Source organism: Lissotriton vulgaris, chromosome 3_1 (assembly GCF_964263255.1).
Source record: "Lissotriton vulgaris chromosome 3_1, aLisVul1.2, whole genome shotgun sequence".
Classification (NCBI taxonomy): domain Eukaryota; kingdom Metazoa; phylum Chordata; class Amphibia; order Caudata; family Salamandridae; genus Lissotriton; species Lissotriton vulgaris.
Window position 1 is genome coordinate 1,620,435,724 of NC_141689.1, and position 20,149 is coordinate 1,620,455,872.

Genomic DNA, 20,149 nt, shown 5'->3' on the forward strand with positions numbered 1-20,149 from the left:
GCACAAAATACGCGACTTCAGGGCATTTATGAAAACACACATCAACATGCTGACAACCAGTTTTACTCTACTAAAAGCTGACCACACCAAATTAGCAAAGAAAGTCAAACACAACAGGCTGGCACTAGACGACCTCATTCCTCAGCAAACAACACATTCGTCCCAAATAGAACAACTGCAACGCCAACTGAAGGGTCTACAAGATAGGGTGGATGATGCAGAGGTATGCTCTCGGAGCAGCAATGTGCGTATTTTGTGAATACCGGAATGGAGCGAGGTAACCCACCCAACCGAATTTATAGAGCAGTGGCTTCGCGAACAGGTGGCTACAACGGGACTCACAAATCACTTTTTTTTTTTTATTCCTCATATACCAGAAATGGCCATTCTAGATGAGGAAATCCCCCTCTTCCCTCCTTTGCAGTGATTTTCCAACCTCCATACTTCAAGCAAAGGAGATGAAAAGGTATGGATACCCCTCCAGTGCAACTGTTTGCAGGCTCCACTCCAACTCTTGATAACTGTACGGCCCTTGGCTTGAACTGGAGAGCCGACACCCACAGTGCCCAGGTGAAATCATTGGAATACAACCAAAGCAATCTCATTGATTCCGCCAGGCCACTAAGGCCGCCCAGATTTTATCGTGGCTAGAGCTATCGCAGGCCATGTCCGATTCACATATATATATGATGTATTTCAGACAATCTGAAAATTTAGGGGGCAAGGGTTCCTTACAAGCCTTACATATTCCCGCCTCTCTAGGACCATCACATAAAAAATAAATTTGGATGCCAATTCTTTATGTTGATATTCTGAAAATAAACCAAATAAGATTGTTGTGCGAGTGATAGAAAATTGCATTCCCAATACATCAATTATAAAATCTTCTATTCTGGACCAGAAATCTGAAAGTCTAGGACAATCTACAAACATGTGAAGGTCATCCGCGTCGGGAGCGTTGCATCTTGGACAACAATGTTCTAAATTGGTGATCTTGATTAATTTTTTGGGAGAAATGTAGACTCGATGTAGAGTAAATAAGTGATTTCTTTTGAGGGGAGCCGCTTTAACTATGGTATTTAACATCGTAAAAAAATCGGCCCACATGATGTTTAAGTTGCCTTCTTCAGCGTCAATTGTCCCTCCCCACAACTTTAGAAGTTCTTCTTCAGTAATTCCATCTGAGTCTAGCATGGCCTCATACCAAAAGGATACCTCTTTCTTCCATTTTCCCTTTCTATTTACTAGATCTAACTTGGATTCAAGAGTTTCTGGGGCCCATGATATGGTAGCCCACCAAGCTGACAATTGATAATATTTAAATCTAGTAAGAGTTCCTCCCGTCAGCCTAGAGATGGAATCCCAGTCCAATAACTGTGTATTGTGTTGTAAATCCCCCCAATGTGTGATGCCCGCCGTCTTGAGGGGATTTGACAATTGATCTTTAAGACATTCAGGTGTCCCTGGAGAATCCCATATTGGTGCTTGATACACAAAATAGGGGATTCCCAGTTTTTTCCTAATAAATACCCAGTTCTTCAGGGCAGTCTCTAAGATCTTTAACCTTACTTTCTTATAAAATCTGAGATCACCAAACTTATAGGGAAAGTAGATGTCCTGTAATAATGCCTGAAATAATCGGCCCAAAGATGATATATCATCCTTATCTGCCAACAAACGAAAAATTTAAAAATGAAATGAGTGGCAATAGAGAAGTAGGTCTGGTAATACCAACCCCCCGACTTTAAGTTTTCTCCTCAATTTTTTCCAAGATATTTGGGGGGATTTAGAGTTCCAGATAAAGGTTCCAATTTTACCCTGTATTTTAGCAATGCCTTTAGGACAAAAAGTCAAGGGAATAGCATTGAACAAAAAAGTAACTTTAGGTAAAATAACCATTTTTACTAAATTAACTCTACCAAAAATATTTAAAGGAAGACCAGACCAACGCAAAAAAGCCCACATACCTCTTTAAGGATTCTATTGAAGTTAATTTTTGATATATCTAAGATATCTTGCATCAAAACAACTCCAAGGTATCTCATCTGTGGTTTAGCTAAGGGAGATATTATTTCCTGATACCACTGCATAACCTCTGTTTTTTCCTTATTAATTTTATATCTGGAGACTTCACCAAATGTTTCCGCCTGTTCAAAAATTCGGGGAATTAAAATCTCTGGATTTGTCATGAACATTAACAGATCCTCAGCATATAATGCACATTTTAGAGCTAATTCATGTAAAAAAAAAAGGTTTTATTAAAGGATCCAATCTTAGCTGTGTAACCAAGGGTTCGATATATAAATTAAACAATAAAGGGGAGAGGGGACACCCCTGTCTTGTGCCACGCGATATCTGAACCCAATCTGTAAGGGATCCATTGACCAGGATTCTAGCCCTTGGATTTAAATAAAGTGATTTTATTGATGATATGAAGTTTTTCGGGAGACCAAATCTAGCTAATGCCTCCCATAGATATGGCCAACTAACCTGGTCAAATGCCTTAGCGGCATCTAGTGCTACAATGGTTAGCAGTAATTTCCTGTTTGTAGCATAATCTATTGCAGCAATAGCCTGGAAGGTCAATTCATTTAACTGCCTCCCAGGCATAAATCCCCTCTGATCTTCATTTATTACGGTTTTAATCACCTTGGCCAATCTCGCCGCCAATACCCCCGCAAAGATTTTATAATCGTGTTTAGTAGCGAGATTGGCCTATACGATTCAACTATTAGAGGATCTTTATTGGGCTTCAAAACCAGGTTGACTGTGGCTTCTAACCAGGATTGAGGGATAGGTTCACCAGTCAGATGTATTTTATTAAATAGGGAAGTTAGGACTGGGACAAAGATGTCGGGGCTTATTTGGTAAACTTCTATCGGAAGCCCATCTGGGCCAGCTGCCTTTCCTTTAGACATTTTTTTCAGTTGGTTATGGACCTCACCCTCACTGATGGCTGAGCTCATAAAGGCACTATCTGCTGCTGTTAATTGCGGTAGGCCCAGGTGTTTTAACCAATTGACTGATCTTTGAGTCGAGGCTTCCCTCTCTCCGGTATAAAGATTTTGCATGTATACCCTGGCTTCTTCGGAAATCAGATCATTGTCATAGGATATGTCACCTGAACTATGTAGTCTTAGCCCACAAATTTGATTTCTTACTCTATCCATTCTAGTCCTCCATGCAAGAAAACGTCCACATTTTTCTCCATAGGAGAAATTTTGTAGTTTACTCGCATCCCATCTATCCTTCATTATTTTCTCTAGGTTAGCCTGATATTTAGCTTTTAATCCTTCCAGTTCTTTCTGTATGGTCTCCAAATTCGTATGTTGGTCTAGTGATGCTTGCTGCAGCAGTTGTTCTTTTAATTTTATTCTAAATAGGGATTCCTCTTCTGCTTTTCTCCTAGCCTTATTTTTGCCAACTGTAAGTGCTGTAAATAGACCTCTTATGTAAGACTTAAATGCTTCCCAAACTATTTGTTTGGATGCAGTAGCAGAATAAATCTGAAGTATTCAGCAGACTGTTTCAACACACACTCTTGTACATCACTTTGTAAAAGTAGAGATTTTTCAAGAGTCCAGCGTTTAATCTGTGGCTTCTGAGGAAGCTTAATTATTAATTCTACTATAGAATGGTCTGATAGTATAGCTGGAATATAAGAGGTAGAGGCAATTGACGGGAATATGGCTTGATCTATAAGAAAAAAGTCAATACGTGAATGATGTTTATACCTATGGCTATAGAAAGAGTAGTCCCTATTATTTCCATTCTTAATTCTCCAAACATCCAAAAGATTAAAATCCTTCATGATGTTTTTCAACTCCCTTTTCGATTTATGTAGAGGGGAGGCAATGGCTCTGGAGGTACGATCTAAGTTTGAATCAAAAACTAAGTTAAAATCCCCTCCTAGAATGACAGGTAAATTCACGGCGGCGAGACTAGTTTTCAAGTTTACCAAGGCTTCAGGGGAATCTAGATTAGGCCCATAGTATACTGCACAGGCTAATCTAATTGTATTTAAAATCAGAGATGCTGTCAACCATCTGCCTGAAGAGTCTGTCTCGTATTTGTCTACTCTAATCCCGCAGTGTGCCCGGATAATCATTGCTACTCCCCTAGTATTTCCACTTTGTCTAGAACACAGCAGATCTTGAATCCATATTTGTTTTTTAAAAGCTTCTTTACATTCAGTTGGTTCCAAATGAGTCTCCTCTAAGAGGATGACATGGGCCCCGGATTTGTTTAAATATTCACAGACTCTATTTAACTTCTTTGCATCTCTCAAGCCATTAACATTCCAACTTATTAGTTTATTGGTTGTACTTGACATAATATTGGGATAAGAGCTTCATGCATAACTCCACGCTGGGGCAGATCTCCTGCATTGAAAAGATTTGCTTCATACCTATTTCAAATTTTATGGCTCTATGAGGAATAATTTTTCTTTTTATCCACTCTCCCACAACCCACCCTTCCCCACCCCCCTTGAGGAACCCCCCCTCTTGAGTTTTGGCGATCTCGTCGCCATTGAGAGCTTGACCCCAATCTTAGAATCTACCTCTTTTCGTGCTTTTGGTGTGTATTTTTATGCCTTCACCCATTATATATTTTTGTATGTCACCCCACTGAAGAAAAAAAATATATATATATATTTCTACTTCTTTTTTCTTTATATTTATATTTTATGTGCTCTTGTGTTTTTTTGTTTTTGTTTTTTTGTGATAATTGTTTTTCCCAAACAACACAACTCATCATGAAACAAATTAGGAGAGGAGAGGAGAAGCTATCTTTGGGCTTCTTTCATGCTTATGAGGAAGCTATCAACCTGCTGGCATTTCGAAAATCTCTGAAGACATGGCTGTTCCCGTGAGCTTCCCCCCCTCTTCATTCCATCTGTAATGGTTCAGCGCTGGGACGCTCACGGGCAGCTATGCGCTTAAGAAATCCGGTAACAATAACATTGACATTAACAGTATGGAGGTAAAGTTGTATGTTTTGTTTCTCCAAACTACTCTTAATGCAGCAGGAAACTTCATCATAACCTGGGCTCCCTGACTCCTTAGATCCGACATGCGAGACCCTAACTCCCATTGCCTCTGCGCTGTAACTCTGCCAACATCAGAGCGGATCAAATATTTTGAAGAGTCAATCTGGAGGGTAGGATCAATAAGGACCCTGGTCAAAATCAGCTCTTTTATTGCGAAGGTGTGAAAGTTGACCAGAATCTTCCTTGGGGCACTCCTATCCGGATGTCGAATGAATGGATCCCTATGTGCCCGTTGAATCTCATCTTCCAGGTTGATATCTTGTCTATCCTTCAAAACGCCTTCTCTCAAAAGTTTACATATTAATGATTTTACATCCCCATTTTCCGCCCCTCCGGGATTTTTAGGAATTTCAGGTTGTTTCTCCTTGCATGAATCTCCAAACTCTCCATATCCAGTTGTAATGCTCTGTTCTGGGCCTTGAGTTCAAATATTGCCTTGGAGTGTATCTGAGAGGTCCCAGATAGGGTAGCGACTTCCCCTTCTAAAGCCTCTGTTCTGGAGTATATATCATCTAATTTACTTTCCAAGAAGGTACATTTCTCTGTGATCTCCCGCTGATTACCCTCCGAAATTTCAAATTTGGAGAGCAGTTTAGCCAACAGGTCCTCGTGTAGAGATCTACATAAACTCTCCATATTTTTGTCCAAGCTATTATTCTCATGCTCCTGTTGCAGCAGCCCCGAGGGATTAGCTACCAGGGAGTTATTGATATGATTAGCCTGAGGTAGGGTACAGACCTTTGGAGGCGGGCCTGATACTGACTGGGGGCTAGACTCACTCTCTATGTTTTCAACCACTTCCAAGACAGGTGGAGGATTTTCGATATCTAGATCTGTATCAGGTTCCAATGTGAGGGCAGCATAACTGTTCTGTAAAATAACTATCCCCTCTACGTGGGGGGGAGAAGGGGAGCTCTGAGTCTCTGTTTGTAACTCTACCTCTACCTCCTTGTCACCCCTATCTGAACCTGACTCACAGATCACTTTAGTGTTGAGCGCGCTCACAGAGTTCCACCTAGACCTCCACTCCCAGGAGCACCACCTAGATCAATAATAGCGCGGATCCTGAATTACAAGGACAGAGAAACGATCTTGCGCGTGGCGAGGGAAAAGTCTCCGAGAACATTTGAAAATAAAACAATATCTCTATACCCCGACTTCACCATGGCTGTACATCGAGGGAGGGCTACCTTCCAAGACGTCCTTCATAAAGTTATCTATGATCAAAAGGCTCTGTTTTTCAATAGCCTGGAAGAAGCAGTGGATTGGCTGGAAATAACTTGTGTCACCTCCGGGATCACAACGTTCCTCACGCTCTCATTATGGGCAGCAGTCGAAGTCACAGAGAATGAGAACAGGCAGACACGACAAAGGAAAACCAGCTGACAAGGACACAGGAGGACAACCGTCGCAAGAACAGATAACAGACAGCCAAACGGATGCGATCCTGACAGCGGCAGCATTGGCGGCACATGGTGCACGATCCGTGGTGGACACTGTGAACTCTTCAGAGGAGGTGGATGCATGCTCGTACTCTCGAGTCTAGCATGGTATTGTTCTCACTGGTTACTCCGCAGACTGTTAATGACTATTTTGGCTGATAAATACACACCCCCTGCTGCTGTAGTGCGATGTCAGATGAGTATATCATTTTGTACATGTTTATGCTGTATATGATTATTGTATGATTATTGCTGTAACAAGACTTTATTGACAAGGTTGCAACATATTTAATGATGCTTAACACTTGTAGAATAGGATGTGATCGGGGGCTCTAGGGTCCCTGGACCTGTGTGTTATGGAAAGGTGCTATGTTTCGAGTGGAGGCTGCTACCCCTAGGGCATCTGCAATTTGTTACGGATAACAGCGAAGTTCTTATTGAGTTTGTTCTGTTGGTTTGGTTCTCCTTTATTTTGTGGGAGAACCTAGTATTGGGGAGTATAATGGGAGATACAGGCTCGGCTACATTTACAGCAAGAGAGGCACAGAATGCAGGGAACTATGTGGTGATCAGCATATGTATCTGGAAACCGGATGGCGCAGCCTAATAAATATACATATACATCCTGGAACGTACGATGCTTAGGGTCAATACATAAACGTTATAGAATACTGGCTCAATTGAATTGTAGAAAAGCACAGAGTGTTTTGTTTCAAGAGATGCATCTAGTGCAGACAGAGGCCACTAAACTTCTTAAGAAATGGAGGAGACAGCTCTTTTCTACTTCTTACTTCGCAGTCGCCAGGGGGGTGACTATATGGTTCAGGAATGGTATTCCATTCAAGTTGTTACAACAACAGACAGATGTGAATGGATGATATGTGCTGTTACATGGCTTGTTAGGCAGGGAGCAAATAGTACTGGGGGGGATCTATGCTTCAAATGGTGATCAAGACAAATTTTTAGCAATCCTCAGCTCAGCGTTGTTGGGATGGGAAGAGTATCCATGGATAGTGAGGGGTGATTTTAACTCAGTGCTAGATGTAGAGCTCAACAGATCCCACCCTCCCTTTCAAGAGGCGGGATGTAGGAAGCAAACAGAAGCACTTCAGACTTGGGCGGGAGGTTTGGGGCATCAGAGATATTTGGAGGGGAGAAACACCCCACAGATAGGGAGTATTCCTTCTATTCCTCAACACACAGCCTACACATCCGTATAGATAGGATATTTTGTTCACAGCGGCTAGTGGGTACGGTTATGGAAACTACGCACCTGAGCAAGATGTATTAGGATCATAACCCAGTAGAGGCCACATTACTTTTGGGAAAAGTCCCAACGCAATTCCCATCATGGAGGTTAAACCCATCCCTACTAGGAGATTCAGTATTCCGCAATGCTATTTCCACGGCCATAACCCGATACTTCACCGAAAACACAAATACAGCAAGCAATCGGCAAATTGAATGGGACGCATTCAAAACGATAATATGGGGAGTGGCAATCAGCATGAAAGTGGGAGTGCGTGTGACACTTATTGCCAAACTCTCTGACGTGGAGGCTAAGATGGCCAGACTGGAACAGGAAGCAGTAACAAATAGCGCAAACAAAGCTGAATTGCAGGAATTACATGTAACACATGATGAACTACTAGAAGACCTCAGAGTGATAGACTATAGACAATAAACTCAGAACCAGCATGTGGATGCAGATAGGGCAGGCCCCCTGCTTGCTAGGATTGTTAAGGATATACCCCCTATGTCTCCCATTCTTGAAATAGATTCCGCCGAAGGGGTAGTGAAGCGCACTCAGCTGGAAATTAATGCCGCTTTTCGGCAATACTACGAACAACTATATGCGGCCCCGAAAGTGTAGTGGTTAGGGACTATGAAGAGTTTTTCGAGGGATTACAGCTCCTCACACTAGATGATGAGCAAATAGCAGACTTAAAGAGTCCAATCACGCATATGGAAATTAAACCAACGATTAATGCCCTTCCCCATAATAAATCGCCAGGCAATGACGGGCTGCCCATTGAATCTTATGAGATGTACTCTGAACCTTTGATTCCCAACTGTTAGAGCTGTATCAGAAGGCATTAGAAGATGGATTCCACCCTCACATTACTGTACAGGCGAAGGTGATCTCCTTGTTGAAACCGGGTAGAGACAGCAGAGACGTGGCGAGCTATAGACCACTATCACTCCATAACATGGATTATAAGATTTTAAGTAAGATATTGGCAACTAGATTTTTGCAATATACACCCAGCTTAATGCACACAGATCAGTGTTGTTTTATACCACATAGGAGCACAGCACTTAACATCCGGAGGCTCCACATTGTAATGTCATAAATGCCTACAGATGCTGATCCACGAGGCTGCATCTTTTTGGATTTGCAGCAAGCGTTTGATTTGCTACACTGGGATGCTGTCTGCGTTGACCCGCTTTAGGATACCGCCAAATACATAAAATGGGTAAGATTGTTATACACAAATCCGACAGCAAGAGCCTGCACAGGATCGCACATTTTGAGTCAATATCAAGTAGAGAGGGGTACTAGACAGGGCTGCTCGCTTTCGCCCCTGTTGTTTATTTTAGCGCTCGAACCTCTCTTGCAAAAGCTATGTACAAACGCCAGACAAAGGGGAATACACATTAATGGGGAAGTTCATGTGGTCTCGGTACATGCAGATGATCTCATTCTATTTATTAACAATTTAGATGAGACCTATGACCCTATACCGTAGATTTTTTCATCGTTCCACCACCTTTCCGGACTTACGATCAATGAACATAAATCATATGCTTTCTTTTTTAACTATGTAACTAGAACTGCACTAATTCAATTCGGCCACTGGAAGTTCCAGACCGGGCCAGTCACCTTTAATTATTAGGCATACAAATATACAGAGATGTAGAAGATATTCTTAATGGTAACTTGACCCGCTCTATATCATCGCTCTGGAAACAGATTAAGTTTTGGACTTCCCTACCGCTATCAGTGGCCGGATGAATAGCCATAGCTAAAATGGTGATGTTACCAAGACTGTTATATTATTTTGTTAATCTACCCATTCTAATACCATTATCTACCTTCAAAATACTAGACACATTGCTAATTTAATTAATACTGGCCCCTGGTGTGGGCAGATAGGGCGTACTAAGCCTCAATTGCCAACAAAACAGGGAGGTATGGGAGTCCCTGACATGAGGGCTTATTGCTATGCAGGCCAGTTGCAGTGGTTAGCATATTGGATAAAAGGCTGCAACCTGAGAGAAATACCCATGACCACACTGGCATGGGAGCGTGGGGACTTGCATATACTACTGTTTCCAGGCAATAAGATCTTGGTGCCGACATCTCCGCTAATACGCACGGCTCTAAGTTACTGGAAGAGGGCCACGCGCTACTCCAAGATCCAAACGCCATATGCCCCTAATATACCTCTACTGGGCATTCCACTTCCCTAAGGACGGGTGACAATCAGACATATAGGGATATGGGCAGAGACAGGAGTTTCCACAGTGGGTGATCTCTTCCATGACGGTAAACTAATGTTTCATGATGCCTTAGTGCGGGAATCAAGAGTGTTTTCATTGCATGCACACATTTCTCGATACAGTAAGACGGTATGGGCTCCTGGGGGGGAAGAACCTCAGTCCCAAGCGCTCACACATATGCAATATTTGATGGGGAAAAGGGGACACCTGACAAAGTGGTTATATTGAGGTATTCGCACACACATGTCTGTGTCACTACAATCAATTTGAGATAAGTGGGACACGGGTGTTGGGCGCACACTAACGGATACAAAATCGGGGTTACTGCTGGAACGCCCATGCAAGATCTCTAGAAACCCAAAGTTCAAATTTATTCAGCTCATGATAGTGCACCAGGCATATCTAACCCCTCACAAACTAGGCAAAATGTTTCCAGAGGCTTCAGGAGACTGCCCCTGCTGCAGCTTGCCAAATGCTGGCTTATTACATATGTTGTGGGACTGCCCGAGACTACTACATTACTGGTCGACCGAACAGGAACTAATGAATAGAGTGGCACCAACAGGAAACATCAAGTCATTGAATGGTTGCATACTAGGGCTAGGTCCTAAAGGAAAGAGGGGGACTCCTACACGCAGATTTGTGAACCTTGCAATGATATTGGCAAAGAAGGCTATCACTATGAGGTGGAAGGCAGCCAGACCGCCCAAATTGCTAGACTGGTACAACAAGGTGGTTAGTTGGGGGAAGGTGGAAGGTGGGGTACCGCAGAGAGGAGAGCAGAAAGGGAGGAGAAAGGTTCCAATATCGCTAGAATGGAATGCAATGATGAAGGAATTTGTGGCTCAGGATCCTCAAGTACAATAGGGGACTATATGACACGGGATTGTAACTGTATTTACGTGATATAGGCGCCATACGGGATACAACACAGTGCACTGGTCCCTGAAATGTTAATTTTCTGGAAATGATCCACATGATGTGCATTGTAGACTCTGAAGGATTGACAAACTGTTATAATGTAAACAAATGTTAGATCGAGCCAGAGGAAGAGGGAGGTCGCTGGGTAGGAGGGCTATTTCGATTGTTTTGTTCGAAAACTATAACAAGGTGTACAATAATTTCTGCAGAACAAAATGATTGTGTAATTGCAATAACCCAATAAAGAGAAGTTTTTTAAAAAAAAAGGTAAACAGCCTGAAAACCGCACATGTCGTAATTGCGAAACGTGTCTGCCCGTCTATTCATCAATAAAATTGGATCATAAAAAAAAAAGTGAGAATTGCATCATGGACATGTTTTCTACCACAAGTTAATAAAACAAAATTATTTTTCCTAAGTAAATCACAACCTATGTTACTTATACATATGATACAATCTAAACTATTTTCTTTTCATCATCTTTTCCATAACGTGTAATTGATGGTTTATTTATTTTCCCTCAAAAAGTATCATGTCCAGATTTTACTCCTCTTTTAAAGTATAAATGAAATTTCTGCTCTATGAAGATGTTCAATATCCGTTCATGTTAGGTTAGACTATAACTGGGGCCATCTTACAGTAATGTGGCTTATTAAAATAAATAAATCTGGTATTTGTAAAGCACTAACTACTCAGCCCTAAGGGTTTCAAGGTACTGGGTGCATCGATTGAGCTAATGCCCAAAATTACATGGTTCTGAGCTGCCACCGGGGCCTGGGATCGAGCCATGAGCCCTGAAATTATGAGTCCGGCGGAGTAAGGCATCCTAGCAGCTGCGACACACCTCTCTCACTTTTTCTGTTGCAAGAAAAACAGATTGAAATGGTAGCAAGGTCATTTCTCAACTTCTACGTTTTAGGCGACCCCAGCGAGCTATAGTTGATCGAATGACAGCGTAACTCTTGTTTGTCGGATTCTGCTATACTTTCTATTCAGCGCAAGTTGCAACGATAGTCACATAAGGTAGGCAGTTGTTTAATTCAATCTTGCCACCTTGTGGACGCTTTGTGATAATTCATTCATGAACAATACTTTATTGTTTTTGTATGACTCCTGACTAGCATTTTAGCTCTTCTTTTCAGTTAAGTTTCTTCAGGAATTTTTTGAGCGACAGTGTTTTTAATAGAAGCATTACACTAGGGCTTAAGCAAGAAAGAAAGAAAACTAAACTATTCTGTGCGCCTGAAGGAAAACGAGACCAAAGTGGTTGTGTTAAATGTCACGTGGTTAAAACATGTTTTAACTTTAAATTGTCCTTCAAAAGGGAGGTATATTCAGCGTGTTTGTGGGTTTTAAACTCGCTCATGAAGAACTGGAATATAGAAAATGCAACTTGTGTCGATCCTACCTGTTCCTTCATTCAATATGGGTTTCTCTCTGCTGCTTCTCTTCACACAATCACCATTTCATCTCTTAGGCACATTATATAATACATAAAAACTCAAGACACCTGTGAAATCTCCTGTCTATAATTTTTTACAGTCGAGTCGTAATGTCACAATGCCTGCTGTCAGAGCCAGAAGACAGCGTGAAATACAGATCAACAAGCAGAACAGCAACTGCCTTTTAAGCAATGAATGAAATGAGCAGCTTCTTAGCTCTTTAATAGTGTTTTGCTTGGTACACCACTATTAGCTGGTGAGGAACCGCTTATGCTAATTTGTCTATTTATATTACTGCCGGAGTGCATTACAGGATGGTAGTAAGCTGGCAGCATGTTACCACACACCCTGGACAGCAGCTGGTTTTGAAAGTTCCATGGTTAAATGCTTAAAATATATGTTGCAACCAATCGCAGGGTGCATTTTTACAGTACACATATTTTACGTGTGTGTGTGTGTGTGTGCGTGTGTGTGTGTGTGTGTGTGTGTGTGTGTGTGCATGGGCCTAGTAGATCTGAGTTCTTACATCTTATCCTCAATGATAATTTTACAGCACGAGAAATTAATGTATTGCTACTGCACGTGAATTACATTGCCCCAACACAACTTTATGTATGTGCCATTGCCTCTGTTTAATGTTTCCGGTTTTTTTCGTGTGTCTATACCCTCTTTTAATGCAGCTGGGTGCTTTATATCAATGGCAAGGAGAGGATAACAGATTGCCCTCCAGTGAACGATGGAAAGTGGCATCACATTGCAGTGACGTGGACCAGCACTGATGGCTCTTGGAGTGTATACATTGATGGAAAACTATCAGATGGAGGAAAGGGCTTATCTGAAGGACTTGATATTCCTGGTACAGTTTCCTTTTAATATATTATTAACTTAACCTTTCTTAGGGCATTAATATTTTTTTTAGATGCTGAGTTTTGCTGCAGTAAGCCATTCAGTCATCTTGGTTGAGTCACTGTTTCACTTATCGATATAGTCAATAAAGTGACAGTTATGCAAACTTCTCTTTTGCATAATGTGCAAACCTATTGCAGTGCATACGATCTGCTAATTAGGTATTATTGTACAAGGTAACTGTTGGCGGTGTGCTACCCCCAGCCTACCCAGCTAATGTTTGTGAGGCAGGATTTGGCGGTTTGGCCTCATTATGCAGAGCAGTGAAATCAGAGGTTGGGGCCACAAGTGCCTGCAGATCCCCGCCATGCAAAGTGTTGGCATCAATTGTGTCATTTTAGATGTAATAAGTGATGTTATTAATGAAATAAAGAATATTTCATGAGTGATGTAATATGTAAGGTCATAAGCATATGACAGGGTGTTTAGAGGGTACGAGTTATAGTTGTTTAGTTAAATATAACTGGTGATTTTGAGTGGTTTTTAGAGTTTAAAATGTTACATTTTAACTGACATTCTCACCTTATCTGACATTTTCACCTAACTATAACATCACTTTAATGTTTTTTTCTATTATTTGTGAGCTTTATATAATATGAATTTAAAATATGTTTACTATACCTAACTATAAAACGTAGATTTTAAAAATAAATAGCTTAAGTTTTTTAAAAGTTAAAATAACATATTGCAATTCCAACACCCTTCACCCAGCCATGCATGCAAGGCACGATTTTGTCTTCAAACCTTTATAGGTGGCGGCCCCTCGCCCTTCTGCAAGCAGCCTTCGGTTTTGCTCGGCATGGGAATGGCCACAGGGCCTGGCTTGCAGCAAGACTCGGTGTCCAACCCCCTATGGGTGGAGGTCCCATGCTGTGCATACGCATGTGTATGTATGGAGGGAGTTGAATGTGTGGGTGTAGTTGTGTCTGTCTGGGTGTTAGGTGTATTGTGTGTGTGGCTTTCAGGCAGTCCCATAGACACCCACCCCAAAAGTTTTTTTTTTTGCAGTACCTCTGTAAAAATGCATGGGACCATGCTGAGTGGTATGGCAGTACCGCGCTCCACAAAAAAACAAAATTCTTTTAAATTCAACCCCAGGGGAGATCCCTATACAATCCCTCCACAGTACCCTTATCCTGCCCATTTAAGCTTTATTTTTATGTATTTTAGGAAAGGGGGACCGAGTCCTAAAATGTTGGCTGCAACATATCTCTTTATTTTGCAGCCAGCAAATCAGACCGCATGTTTTGACCTCATGGAGCCGCAGTTGCATAGGTGCCGCAGTCTGAAACATCTATACATTTTTAATCTGAATTTCACAAAAACTAGAGAAGCAATTTAAACAATATGACAAAAAGAACACTTTATTGGTAAAGATCAAGCTTTCCACTAAATGTGGTGTAATTCTGTTCAGTTGTTTTGGTTGTAGCACTCTTTAATATTCCTATGAGAAATTGCACTGGAAAAACGTTTTTTGGGACCCTCTTTTTCTCAACCCCCCTCCCCTCCGCCCACTTGATGGATCACACTGAAACTTCCCAGAATGGACCTTTTTTTTGGAAATGATCATTGTAATTCATCAAACGGCATCAAAGTTATTAGCAAACCAAAAAATCTATTCTTATGGAAACCCGGTCCTATCTTTAACTACACAATGGCAACCTCTACTGTTTATATAGATAAATAGATAGATAGATTGATAGATAGATAGATATTTTATTAACAAAGCACACAGCACAGAGAAATATAACAAATTGAGGGGCATATTATCAAGAAAGGCGTTAAAAATTATCGCCAGTTTAGCGGCAGAAAACTGCTGCTAAAGCGGCAATAATGGGCTTGATAATATGCTCTTGAGAATTCCAATAGAAGTCCATGTTTCTGGTGTGAACATGAGCATCTATTGGAATTCTCCAGGGCATATTATCAAGCCCATTATGCAGTTTTCTGCCGCTAAACCGTAACACCGTTCTTGATAATATGCCCCTGAGTCTTTGAAATTAATGTAATGACATCAGCACATTATGCAAAGGGCAGAATTGTTAAAAGTTCTTCTAAAGTGCAGACAGGCCTCAGCTAAGGCATTACAGATCTGGAGAGCATAGGCTTTGAACCTTCTATCTCCTCCTCCGGCATCTACACTTGGAGAGGTGTGGCGCCACAGCCAGGGTGACTGATGCTGGATGCTGGGGAACACGGTTCGATCTCCTGCGGCAGGAGTCTGCCCAGCACCATGCGACTCTGGGCAATAGCTCACTTAATCTTCCCAACGGCCTCCAGCGCCGAGATACCCCTTCGGGAATGATTTGTGCACTATGCAAGTACTGGAGTAACATTTTACATTTACACTTAAGAAATTGCATCTGAAGTTGATCAGATAGGAGTGATGCCCATGCAGATATACTTAAAGGACAATGAGCTGCTAAAAGAAGCATTCCTTGCCAATGAGTATATTTTATTAAAAAGACACAGCAAATTAAATGTTTTAATTTTATTACTTCCTTGTTTTAATACCTTTATGACATTTTAAGACATATGCTTTATTTAAAGAGATGTGGTTGGTGCTGTGTTGGTGTATGTGATCGGTTATTCTCTCACTGGTCCATTATCTGACAGTTCATCACCTTCTAAAGTCTTTTGAATGTCCATTGTTTTTTTGATAACTTGCTGCTGAGTGATCTTAATTTATGCTGTCTCCTGTATGTGCAGGTGGTGGAGCTTTGGTTCTTGCACAGGAGCAGGACCAGAGAGGCGAAGGTTTCAATCCAGCAGAATCCTTTGTGGGTTCCATCAGCCAGGTTAATATCTGGGACCATGTCTTGTCATCAGAGGAGGTGAGCAATACATGTAAGGGGAAAGCTCATGTGACAAGATACTGCCGGCATTACTAATAATTGTGCATATTAATAAAGGGCCTAATGTGCTGACATACACAGCTCATGTGTCTGCAATTACCACTACTTGACAACAGAAGCTTACCATGTTACATTTTGTTACACTAACTGAAATTTGTATAGCGCCGTATTGCTAGTAGAATGGCTTCGCAGAGATATCAGATAAGGGTGCATTCCCACTCTGTCAAAGGCTAGAATCTATTTTCTATTTGAGTGGTGCCATCAGTAGTTCTCTTGAAATGTTAAAGTTGTTGGGCTTAGAATGATAAAGTTATCATAAATCTGTGCCAGAGCACTGCCACGATTCTCAAAATTGCATTCTTCCACGACCATCTCAGTAGGCAAAAGACTACAGGGCTGATTTTAGGTCCTGATTGAAAGAGAAATCATCGACTAGGGGATACACACAAGATGTACAGAATTTGCCCATGCCAAACACTCGCGTGACTGGACACATATTTTACCTTCCATGCAACACTGCGGCTTTTAGCTTCCAGTTTTCTGCTTCTTTTGTCTGTCTCATTTTGAGGCGAGAAGTGATTGTCGAGGACGTTCTTTAACTGACATTGCAAATTGACCAAAACTCATTGTTTTATTCTATGTACTGTGCAGCTTTAGTAGAAATGCATTCATTATGGCTCTGTCCATAATGCGATCTATTAACATGCTTAGCATGCATAGATTATCTTAGGTCATATGTTAGCTGATGCTTAAGATGGAAGTCAAGAGTAAAAAGTAAAAAATGTTGGATGGAGCAAAAGCAGAGCTGTGAGCAGCCTTGACCATGTTCTAGTGTGCAGTGGCGGCTGGTGACACTTGAAAGTGGTGAGTGTAAAAGTTGGGTATGACTTTTATGTAGCAAGCGAAGCGGGCACTCTTAATGGTCAAACGTGAATTTGTGTCACATACCTTCTTACTCTAAACCAAGACAGGGTGCAACTCTAATATGTCACATAAAATCATTTGTTTGGTGCCTTTTAATAACCTTTGCCAAGCAAAATTCGTGGTTCAGGTATTGATTGCTGCAGTTCCTTTTCAGGGCACACAAAATGTACAATTAAGTTTGGGTGATGGGTAAAAGAAAATAAAACATAGCAGTAAAGGTATTCTGCAAATTTATTAGGGTTGAGGTAACAGGCTATCAATGCGCGGCTAGGGATGCAGATTCTAAATAGAAGACCAATGTTCCTCCGTTTATAAGAGGTATACCATTGGATGTAAACAAAAACATGAGCACTTACCTCGGGCACAGCAGTCAACGCTCCTGCAGTAGTGGAATTTAAAAACAAGAACGGCAGACCATCTTTTTCTAAAACATTTGCCAGAGTTTTCTGATTCCATCTCTCAGCCTGGCCTTATCCACTGGACCTCTGTTCCATTCTGCTTTGCTTCATCGTTGACACTGTTGGGGAGATTCTGAGGAACGTTTGCCGTGATGTGCATAATATCGCGCTAAAGATACCCTTCTGGGTGAACGTGAGCTTTACACATACTTATGTTTCTACCCACTAATAACCGTCCTGCTCCAGAAGGTCTTCTTTTACTAAAGCAGCCTACGAGAGCCCCGATACAGCTATATTTCTTACTTTCCCTCTTTCCTTTACTTGTACAGATTCTCACTTCCTCAACTTCACCTTTACACATTCACTGTGGATTCTTGGTACATTTCTTCTCTTTCCTCTTTCTGTACACAGCCGTTTCTAGAATTGATTTGTTCATTCTTCATGCTACAGCTCTGCCTACTGTGACATATTGGTTCGAACCGCTCTGAACGCTGCTCCTGGAGTGATTTTTTTAAATTCCTTAATTTGAAGGAATATTCTCGAGGCTTGTGTGCTCTGAACAGTGAAGTGAAAGGTCAACTTCGAGTGGCTCTGTTGCCACATTTTCAACTATCAACGGCCTGGTGCGTTCGGTTTATATGTCACCAGTCTGGTGGATTAATGTCTATCTCTTGACTGTTCATAGATGCCAAAGTGGCCTAGTGAGTTAAACACTCACTGCTGACATCTGCAAAGTCCATATTCAATAATGAGTGAATCAAATAGCCTTTTACCATTCTGCGTTCTATAAATGAACTATCATTAGATTTGGTAGTTGTGATACCTGTTACTTACAGTGCTTAGAAATAGAAGTGCAGTAGGTATAGTCTTCACTTTTTACTGATCTTCCAGCAGATATTCAAATGATCCTTACATCATGCTGAAAATGATATGTGAGATAAGTCTATTGCAATTATGGTGTCTTGGCAATAGGGCTGCGCTTATCGAGAAACTCAGGAAAATACGTTTCAGAAAGTCCAGTCCAGTCCTTTCACTGCCCAAGATAAAAGCAGCCACTGCAGACCAACAAAGCAAAGTGGTAATTCATCCTGACTTCAACAGCTCTTCTTCTTGGCAGGTTCCTTAGTCCAAAAGAGTTCTAAAGTTCTAGGGCCATGGACCCAATAGTTATACAATTTTTCCCTTTGCAGTTTTAGGCAGCAAGCCCCACTTGCTCAGTAGAAACCAGTTCTGTTCTCTCTAGTCCAGCTTTACTACAGGAGGTGGAGACAGCATTGTACAGAGCAAACACAGCCTATTCTAGTGCTAGTGAAAACTTCTCCCACAACTCTAAATGCAGAAAGGTTTATTCAGCCAGACTATGAGTCACCCAGGAAAGGCAGGACACACCTAACCCCTCCCCACCCCTTGTGACTATCTAGTGTGAATGCGCATGTCCAGCTCCTGTCACTCCAAACCTAGACAGTGAATACACAAACAGGCAGAGGCACACTGGAAGGTTAAACAAGAAAATGACGACTTTCTAAAAGTGGCATTTTCAAACACAGAATTTAAAGACCACCTTTACTAAAAGATGTGTTATTAAATTCTGATCTCAGGGAACCTAAACTCAATTTCTCCAACTTTTCCCAATTGACAGTTATACTTGTAATATGTTACACGGCAGCTCCAATGGTCTCCTATGGAAAGACAGCCTTTCAATAGTGAAAAATGAAATGCACCGTATTTCACTAACAGGACATGTAACACACACTACTGTATGTCCCACCTTTCACATACACTGCACCCTGCCCATGGGGCTACCTTGGGCCTAACTTAGAGGTGACTTACATGTATGAAAAGGGAAGGTTAGGGCCTGGCAAGTGGGTGCACTTGCCAGGTCGACATGGCAGAAAACAAACTGCACACAGACACTGCAGTGGCTGGTCTGAGACACCTCTGAAAGGCTACTTGTGTGAGTGGCACAATCAGTGCTGCAAACCCGCTAGTAGCATTTGATTTGCAGGCCCTGGGCATACTCAGTGCACTGTACTGAAGACTTACCAGTAAATCAAATATACCAACCATAGAAAATCACTCATAATACAATTTGTAGGAGCACTTGCACTTTAGCACGGAATAGCGGTGAAAAAGAGCACCGAAACACTTAATCCAGCAAAAACGTCCATGTTACCATCAAAACAGGAGGTCAGAAACCAAACAGACAGGGGTAACACGCCAAAAGATGCCAGGTCTAACAAGTAGGTACTCAAGTTCTAAAGTCTCTTTGAGAAAAGAAAACTAGGCAACCTAAAAAGCAATATAATTCTTCCCTCTGTATATAAATTCAAGATAAACATAAATTGTTGCTCTAGTTCACCATCCCTTGCTGTGGAAATTGTTATATAGTGTTAAAGTAATATTTTTCATGCAGCATGAAAGGTTATATACTCACATTCTACACATATTCTGCCAACTAGTGCTTTATTTCACAGGATTGTTTGAAGAAGGTTAGGAGAAAGATGGAGTTACTCCACCCGAATACATTATTTAAGTCTAATTTACTGAAATGCATCACATATTATATCACATTTACAATATGAGGTTTTTACATATTGTAAATACCTCAGGTATACGTCAGACATCACTTGTGATTTCACAAGTGCGTAACTAAAAATAGGAAACAAAATCAGCAGGGTGGGTCAGTGAGATAAAAGCCTGCCCCTGA

General features: G+C 41.4%; 1 protein-coding gene across 2 annotated transcripts in view; it reads left to right on the top strand.

Annotated features, from left to right (window-relative positions):
- SVEP1 (sushi, von Willebrand factor type A, EGF and pentraxin domain containing 1) overlaps positions 1-20,149 on the top strand; it is a 1,018,759-nt gene that overhangs the window by 653,481 nt on the left and 345,129 nt on the right. For both annotated transcript variants that reach the window (XM_086962106.1, XM_086962105.1), the window contains exons 27-28: positions 13,040-13,215; positions 15,975-16,099. In XM_086962106.1, coding sequence (XP_086818232.1) covers positions 13,040-13,215; positions 15,975-16,099 — 301 coding nt within the window. The remainder of the gene's footprint in view (positions 1-13,039; positions 13,216-15,974; positions 16,100-20,149) is intronic.